Source organism: Poecilia reticulata, chromosome 2 (assembly GCF_904066995.2).
Source record: "Poecilia reticulata chromosome 2, P_reticulata-male-v2, whole genome shotgun sequence".
NCBI lineage: Eukaryota > Metazoa > Chordata > Actinopteri > Cyprinodontiformes > Poeciliidae > Poecilia > Poecilia reticulata.
This window is the reverse complement of record NC_088831.1, coordinates 9,796,326-9,805,155: the sequence shown is the minus strand read 5'-3', so window position 1 is coordinate 9,805,155 and position 8,830 is coordinate 9,796,326. Positions and strand designations below refer to the sequence as shown.

General features: G+C 41.6%; 1 protein-coding gene across 1 annotated transcript; it reads left to right on the top strand.

Annotated features, from left to right (window-relative positions):
• ndfip2 (Nedd4 family interacting protein 2) lies at positions 1-8,381 on the top strand. The gene is made up of 8 exons (XM_008428128.3): positions 1-161; positions 4,736-4,937; positions 5,157-5,287; positions 5,750-5,837; positions 5,937-6,061; positions 6,147-6,213; positions 6,301-6,406; positions 6,522-8,381. The coding sequence occupies exons 1-7, from the start codon at positions 135-137 to the stop codon at positions 6,402-6,404; spliced, it is 744 nt and encodes a 247-aa protein (XP_008426350.1). The 5' UTR covers positions 1-134; the 3' UTR covers positions 6,405-6,406; positions 6,522-8,381.
• Positions 8,382-8,830: the final 449 nt, after the last annotated feature.

The window sequence follows — 8,830 nt, the reverse complement described above, 5'->3', positions numbered from 1 at the left end:
CACTGCTTTCTGCTCTTCTCGCATTTGTTCAGACCCAAGTCTCTCTCCGTGACAGAAACCGCCTGAGGAAAGGCAGGTCAGATTCCCCTCTTTGTTTACTGAGCTGGTTTCCTCGCCAGCTGAACCACGTCGGGATGGACCCAGCAAGCCGTTACCAAGTGGTGAGTTGTTCGCAGCGACATCAGATCAAAACAGTTTGATTAAATCGGCCTAACAACAAACAAGGCCTTGCGGAAAATACAGCATAAACTTGATAACGTTATGTTGTCCTTTTCTAAACGTTTCTGACAGCACCTCTACGTCATGTATCCTCACGTATTTTACTTTTGACATAATTTGTTTCAAACTGTCGAAAAAAACCAGTTTTAACTAGTCTTTAACAAACCACTTCCGCATTTTCTAGGCTAACGTTACCCACTTAGCCAGCTAAAATTAATTGGATAAATCTTTTGAGCTCTGATACATTTCTGAAAAATTTAACCTGATGTTTTGTTTAGTGTTAAAACACGAAACCATATCTCAAAGTTAGCTTTGCGGTTTAGGATGCTAAATAATTAGCATGCTAGCTAAAAATGTAATTTCTGAAGCTTCCGAGAAGAGGCGATAAGGTCTTAAAATGGTTAACGCGCTTTGTACTGTGAACCACGGAGAACTATTTGATAAGGTACAAGGTTATTTTTCAGTTCTCTTCTACTTTCATAAAAAAATAAAGTGAGGTGGGGGTAACCAGGCTATTTCAAAACCTTTTCTTAGGTGCCCTAGTATCACTTTAAATGAGGTATACCTTGTAAACCGCAGTGTCTAGCTTTGAAATTACAATGTGCAGATGTCAAAATGCATACAGAAAGGCACCAATCAGGCTTTTTGACCGGCTGTTTTGTTTTTGTTTTTTTTACTTTGTTTTTCTGTGAAGTTTGAAGCTGACAAAGGATTACTCACCCAACAGAAGCTAAGCTCACATCCTTAAAAACAGCTTTTTAGTGTAAGTGAATTGCAACATATTCAGGTTGTTGCTTGATATATTCATAAGATGTAGCAACTTAATTGAATCTCTTGGAGTTTGCAAATAAGAATGGAAACAAAGCTAATATGAAGAAATTGCACTTTATCAACTGTCTTTATGGTTAATATAATCTATATCTGTACACTTTTACAGAGGTGGAAGTGTATAGATAATAATTATGCACTTATTGGAGCTGGATCTAATGCCCACACTCTCTTAAAGCAGTGAAATAATCCCTCACAGCCCCGTTCAAATGTCAAACGGAGACGTTTTGTTTTCGTGTCCGGATACCTGCAGTCGTGCATGTGGGTGTTTGGACTGACAATCCTCTCAGATTCTGGTGTGACCCCTGTAGCGAGGGCGCGCTCTAACGTTTCATGACCAAACAAAGCCAGGGGGTTGCAACAGCCTCTCGTATTCCAGGAATAACGGAACAAAAACGCTCGTCGGATTGGGTTTTGTTGGGGTTCAGTTGTTCTCCTCACCACACCCCGTCCCTCCTGTTAAGTATTTGTTCAGTTTCAGTCAGATTTAGACACACGAGGAGGCTTGTGGCTATGCTGTTTAATATCTTATGTAACCCGCCGCAACCCCCTCCTCCCAACATAAGGCTTTGTCCTTGATTCCCAGCCAGACGTTGGCCGATCATTCACTCACCGATTAATGGAACTATGTCTGAAAATAAATATTTCTACGTATTTACTCACTAAAGAGGTAAAACATGAGTTCTTGGTTTTTTGTTTTCAACATGACTGCATTTCTTTTAAAAGCTGCTCGGATATTAGTCACAGCTGCGATAAAAATGGTGCTTCCCCAATATGCAGAGGTGGTAAACCACAGGCTTGCCGTTTCTTTACTTTGTGGAAAAAAAACTTCAAAATGGAGAATTCACTTCTTTAATCGTTTTTCCTGTCACACCATCAAGATTCTGGTTGAAACTTCAGCAACTTACAGTTACAACTTAAAGAGTTCCCAGAACTCTGAGGTTTTCCTTGACGTAGGAATTTGAAGACTTGACAGGCCGGACTGGTTCGGTCGCTTTCGTTTTCCCGGTGTGGCGACGGCGAGAGGTGGCATGTGTGTCAGTGTGATTCACTGGCGGAGGAGGAGGCGGGCGGCGGAGAGGGCGCCGGCCTTGGCTCAGGACTCTGCTCCCTGAGCGCCCTTCTAGTTAATCTTTGGTTTATGTCAGCAGTTTATTTTGCGATTATCTGCGGCTCGAAATGACGTCGGCGCCATCCTCAAAGCCAGATGCGAGCCGACCAACGGCAATGATAATCTTTAGCCTCTTTTGTGGATCAGTGTGAAAGCAGAACGAGGTGATTCGTCAAAAGTTTGCCGACTGTTAGACACAGAAACCTCCCCCCACTTCCTCCCTGGAGTAGTTTGGTAATCTCCCTCCTGGTTGTTGACCTTCCAGATTCCCATAACACCCCGGTCGCCTCTCTGTAATTTCAGAAGGTGTTTGGCTCTCGCCGCTGACAAAAAAAAAATTAATAGACTCAAGTCAGCAGACGACTCTTGGACGCACAAGCAAGCTTCATTCACTGATTACCTGCATGCGGTTCAGTTTTCGTCGTACCTGCATTTCTCGGGATGAACATTCTGTTCTGGACAAATGATAATGTGAAGTAGCATTTTTCTTTAATGGATTTATTTTTTTTAGTTTTGGAAAAAATTGTTGCCTAACCATGTGCAAAGTCATGTTAGAAATGTAAACAAGGCTTTTATTTCATATTTTAAAATTAGTTTTTTAAGTTACAAAGACCGTTAGACTTGATTGTGTTAAAAGAAAGTACACTGTATTTCACTGTAATGTCATCCATGAAAAGAAAATGGCTGAAAACAGAATATCTTTACCCCGGTGGTGTTCAAAGTGTGGCCCATGGGCCATTTGCAGCCCTTGACATAATTTTGTTCGCTCCCTGAATAAGTCAGTTTTCCAACAAAACGGAATACAATTGATTCCCTTCAAATTTTTTTTATAATATCTTTAAATAACTGAACAGTGTGACACACTTTTTATGTATTGGATCTGGCAGTTATGATGTACTGATTTTATTTTTAAAAAAATAGTTTGCTGAGCAGGTAGAACTGAAAAAAACCACAGCAGACACGACCACTTGCAGCTCATGGATATACAGAGTTATAATAATCACTAGAGATGTGCCGATCAGGTTTTTTCCTGCCGATTCAGATTCCGATCACCCATGAGGGCTGATCACCGATACCGATCACATAATTATTATTTTTTTAATCATAAGCACTACTGGTTACATTATATGGAAAAAGGAACCATAAATTCACCTTAATTTAGACAAAAACTTGTTTTTAATAACTTTTTCCAAGAAAAAAACAAAACGGGCATTGTGCAAATTGTACTGCTATCGGTAATACTATCTTTAACAGACTGAAAACATATGAAGGCTCTGAAGAGGCTAAATAATGCAAAACGTCCAAATAAAACCTCTCAACATTGCCAAAAAATTCAAGTATAAAACTTAACATTCAAAGGCAAATACAGGATCCATTACAATAAACAATACTGAGTTACGGAATGAAAACTTCCTGATAGCATGGCGGCTAGCTGATTACTGCTAGTTCTGATTGGTTGTTTCTGACTGAGCAGAGTAATTATGCAGAACAGGGAGGAGATCGATAATTTTTTTAGAGATTATCTGTCTCATGTTAGTACAGCAAAAGTTTGAATAGTATGTAAAATTTATTTTTTAAGTTAGATGCTGCAGCTTTAAGCAGAGGTTTGGTGTGAGAGTCACTACCAGGTGGAGCAGAAGCGGCGCTATGTCTGTGAAATATTACTACCTGTAGCGGAGCAGCGGTTCAACAGTGAGAACAGAACCAGCGTCTTACATCGCAGCTCGAAGACTTAAATAATTTTATGGGTTATTTGTTTAGCTTTCTGACCGTCATGCTAATCTGGGTGAGTGTTTGTAGCTGTGCGCTGCTTTACCTGCTATCTGATCCTCCATATGTCTTTTACTGCAGTGAGCCTCAATGTAGCCAAACTCCGCCAAGTATGGCATTGTTTTTATGCCATATTAGATTCGTCGTGTTGATGCGTTTTGACGTGCTTCACCCCACGTGCTTCAATTTTCCGCCGCAACACACAAACTTCCCCATTCACTCAGTGCGTTATAGTTCCACATCGCTCAGGATTTGTTGCTGCGCATTTGCGCAGAGTGAAGGGAAGAAGAGACCAGCTGCACAGGCGGGCTGCAAAATGAGATGCAGGTGATCGGCACAAGAGACCGCGATCACCGATCATACACTTTTTCACGGAAATCGGCCGATTATGATCGGTGGCCGATCGATCGGCACACCTCTAATAATCACGATATAATTTTAAAATGAATAATTAAAAGGAAAACAAAAACATTTTGTTTGTGGTAGTGATTGTTCAGAAACGGGTCGTTCAGCAGGGCAACAATCCCAACCGCAAGTCTATAACAGCATGTTAGGATGTTTCTAAGAACCAAAGTCCAGAACAATCACCTGATTCAGCTCTGTAATGTCAAAACCAAATTGTTGCCTCCAGGCGGCTGCTGACGAGTTAAAAACAGTCCCGTGTTGGTGCTAAAATACTATCTGGTGCTGCGTTGCTTAGTCCACCAAGCGTCCCGGCGACGAGCGAGGGTCGCCCCCTGAAGCAGCCGCAGATGATCAGATGATTGACTCGCGCCTACAACTCTAAAACCTCGTCTTCTTTTGCAGTTGCACAACGAGGAAGATTCGTCAGAGACTTCCAGCGTAGAGCAGCAGCCCTGCACTTCTGCATCAGCCAGAGCCGACGCGTCCGGCCCAGACCAGAGGGAGGCTCAGGCCGGCGCGGCCCCGGCCCCCTCAGCGGGCGAGGCTGACGCGCCGCCGCCACCGTACGCCTCCATTGACCTCGGTGCGGCCGCCGCGGCACCTGGTACTGCTTTTCCGTTCTACCTTAGAGCTCCTCTAAATGTCTTCCCAGGGTTGTGTGTTTTCAGCTTACAGAGGGTTTAATTTTTTTTTGCGGCGTTCAGACCATTGAGTCACGCCAATTTCTTACACCGCCTCACCTCTTTATTGTGGTTTCAGGCTCTGTACGTGGTTCCCTCTGTTTTTATTAACTGCGGCTTCTCGTCATCTGCTGTTTTTACAGAATCCAGCTTCCAGGGCGACTTCCCCGTTCCTCCGCCCTACAGTGTCGCCACGTCACTACCAACCTACGATGAAGCAGAGAAGGCTAAAGCAGCCGCCCTGGCTGCCTCCGCCGTGGAGGTGTTGCCCCGGGTAACGAGCCACACCCAGACCTTCTAGTCACTGTTTGCTTTCAATTTTGAGGGAAACATTCCTTGAACTAAGAGGAACTGCAAAGAAGACTTTGTCAAGTTCAGGATTATGACATAGTATTAGGGCCACACTCTATACCAAGTCTTGTAATATTATGACTGTTTATTCTCAGAATTTTATGACTTTCATACAACTATGACTTTATTCACATCATTTTATGACACTATTCTTGTAATTTTACTTAAAAACTTTTTTTTAGGATGGCCCTAACACTTTGTCATACAGGATATTATTTTAAGACCTAAAAGTTATCAAACACCATATCCCTGACAGCGAAAAAGGGCAAACATGTTTAGCAATGCATCTATTGATTTTTTTTTTTTTTTTTTTTAGTGGGGCCACTTTCTGTGTCAAATTTTCTCTCCCATGTGCCTCAAGTTTTTTTTTTTTTTTGTCCTAAAGGATGATGACTTCCCCCCGAGAGATGACTTCAGCGACGCTGATCAGCTTCGAGTCGGGAATGACGGGATCTTCATGTTGGCCTTTTTCAGTGAGTTTTCCATGGAAACGAACAAACAAACCAAAACCCCAAAAAAAGAAAATTGTAAACTGCTACAACAGAGCACCAATGGTGTGTTTATTCCTCCAGTGGCCTTTCTCTTCAACTGGATTGGCTTCTGTCTGTCGTTCTGTCTGACCAATACCATCGCCGGACGCTACGGCGCCATCTGCGGCTTCGGCCTCTCACTCATTAAGTGGATCCTCATCGTCAGGGTATGTTAAATTCAAAATGAGTTTTTAGTTGTTGTTTTTTTTTAAGTTGGTGAATGTGTTTTTGAACTTTTCCCGGTTTGTTCAGTTCTCAGATTACTTCACTGGCTACTTTAACGGCCAGTACTGGCTCTGGTGGATCTTCCTGTTGCTAGGTCAGTATTTCCATCGTCTCAATCGAGGGTAACGATGAAAAAGCAGGTGGAAAAAAATCAAAAACATAACCAATTCTATCTGTTCAGGCCTCCTGCTGTTCTTCAGAGGATTTGTGAACTACCTGAAAGTACGCAACATGTCAGAAAATATGGCCACGTCGCACAGAACACGCCTCTTCTTCCTATACTGAAAGTAAGCCTAGAAGGAAACGCAAATCTTGCCACTTTTGTTTGACTAAAGTTCGCACTCTGCTGGATTAAAAGACAAACTACAGCACTGATGTGTCAGTGGTGTTCTCTTCCTCCAGGTTTCCTTGCCGCCAGCATTCCTTTCCAGCGCAGTTCCTTCCATCGCCCTCGCATGACCTGACAGAGGAGCCCGACAGCGACGAGAGGAAGCGGGGAAGGAATGGAGAAAGTGTTACCGGTTTCACCCATCTTTTCTAGAACAATTTGACCCACTCTAAAGAAAGTCTGTGCTTCTGAACTGAGCCAAAAAAGAAAGATGAATTTTCATTCTCTCCCCCAAATCCGCCTTTTTTTGCTTTCGTCGGGCTTACTCGTCGTGTTTCACGAAGCACAACGGGGAAAAAGCAATCTCACAAAAATGAAGGAATTTATTCAAACAAATTTAATCTGTCTAATTTAGTTTTGCATATTCAGTGTTAACAAGATTTCCTTTTGTCCTTGGAAGCGTGTCTCTGTCATCCACAGAAAAGGTGGGTATCAAACAGTCCGAACTAGTCTTACTTTAACTGTGATGTAACGTTGTTTTACGGTAAAACCAATCCAGAGATGCGGAGCCCAGAATGCAACCAGAACAAACAGGACTGCAGTTTTCAAACCTTTTAAGACTTCTTCACTTTAAAGTAGATTCAGCTTCTAAAGCTTTCGGACTTGATAATTTCATAGCATACGCCAAGTTAAACTCAACTCTTGCGCTTCAAGACACTCTTTTTGTCATCCATGCTTTTGTTCTTGAGAACATGCAAGCTAGAAAGAGCTAATCAATGATGTATATTTTTGGATAAAACAGTGTTTTAAGCTGCACAAGGTCTCATCAGGTCAGCTTTCTGGTGCTGTGGATGGGGAAGCGTGTTCACACACAGTGCTTTGCTTTTTCTTCTTTTTCCCCCTCTTGGTTTTGTTTCGAAAACGCTCTTTGGAGTTCAAGAGTCTTATGCAATTTAGCTGTAATGAATTTTAGTTATCGTGGCTGTAAGGTCGTGCGTTGAAGTAGATTTAGTCGATTCGTTTAACCACCGCAGGCCGAGGACCGTTTGGAAGAACGAGAACGTCGCAAAGAAACGCCGGGCTGACTTGATATGCGCGACGCGGACGGATCTCGGTTTGGGTGTTAACGTTTTCTTGTTTTGAGTGGAGACGAGGCGCGGCTTTGTTTAATACAAGAACAGCAGCAGGTGTTGAGGTGATCCACGAGCGTGACGGCGATGAAGTCTAGGGTTGACGTGCGGTCATGTTTGACTGGAGCCTGAGAAGATGAAATGGAGCCTCATTAGAAGAGGATAAAGTTTTGATTTTTATTTTTCCTTTTCATGAAATGATATGTGTGTATATACAAGCTTATGCCATTTTATAATATTTGCACTTTGAAGTTCTGATGTACAAGAAGATTTGTGAATCTGCTAAACTTGATGTGGGGGTAGAAAAAAAATACATCGTCTCTTAGCCATCCAAGATTTTTTTTTTTTAAACTGGAATTCTTAATCATCCCATAAGGATAATCTGCCTTTTGCACTTTTTATTTGTCAAAAATAATATTTATGTGTCTTGTTTTCATTGCTTTTAACCTGAACTGTGACAGTTTGAGAATTGCCAAACCTATTTTTTTTTTGTTTTCAAAAATTGACTGGTCATATCTTAATCCAGCCTCCTTCAGCAATACCAAGGACTTTCAGTGAATTAGAGCTCTACTGCATGATTTACCCACCTGAACTAGTTTGGCTGGGTAACGTTAGGATTAATCTACAAATCCATGTTTCTTTGTAAAAATGGTAAGTAAGGGGTGTTATTTCTCTGAGGCGAGACTCAGAAAATCATCTCAATCAGTTAGTATGCATTTACTATAACTGGAAATAAAATGACAGATCTTGAAAAAAAAAAACAATAAAAAAACATGCCAATAAAGTTCAAAAGCCTGCCACTGATGTGTTTGTTTCTGAAAATCATTTCACCTTTTTATATTATGTTTTTGCGGTCCAACTCATAGTTCCACAATGGCCAACCACTCTTCCTGAAGAAATGTGTCCAGTCTTGAGTGGAGTTGGTGTCTTACCCAAGTATTTACTACATAGTGTCTAAGTTAAACTCTTAAGTGCCCAGGATCAGGTTTCACTTTTGTTTTCCCCTCAACTAAACAAAACTATAAAGAGACGAGCACAGAATATGTGATGGTAGTTTGGTTTCCTTTTGTCAGCCTGTAGAAACCTTTTTTTTTTTTTTAGAGCAATAAGGAATGCCTTCAGTAACGAAATGGTTTTAAAGTTGGTGTGTCTCTCTATTGTTATTGTTGCAAAATGACTTGTCTTCACCACTAGATGGAGTCAGAGATCACTTTTACTCACTTCTGACTTAGTAAATTTGTTCCTCCTGAAAG

What these genes read in the sequence shown, in the direction of transcription:
- ndfip2 (XM_008428128.3), top strand. Translation starts at nt 135, where the DNA reads ATGGACCCAGCAAGCCGTTACCAAGTG. An exon ending in CAGCAAGCCGTTACCAAGTG is followed by an intron (nt 162 to 4,735) that starts GTGAGTTGTTCG and finishes CTTCTTTTGCAG; the next exon opens with TTGCACAACGAGGAAGATTC. An exon ending in TGCGGCCGCCGCGGCACCTG is followed by an intron (nt 4,938 to 5,156) that starts GTACTGCTTTTC and finishes CTGTTTTTACAG; the next exon opens with AATCCAGCTTCCAGGGCGAC.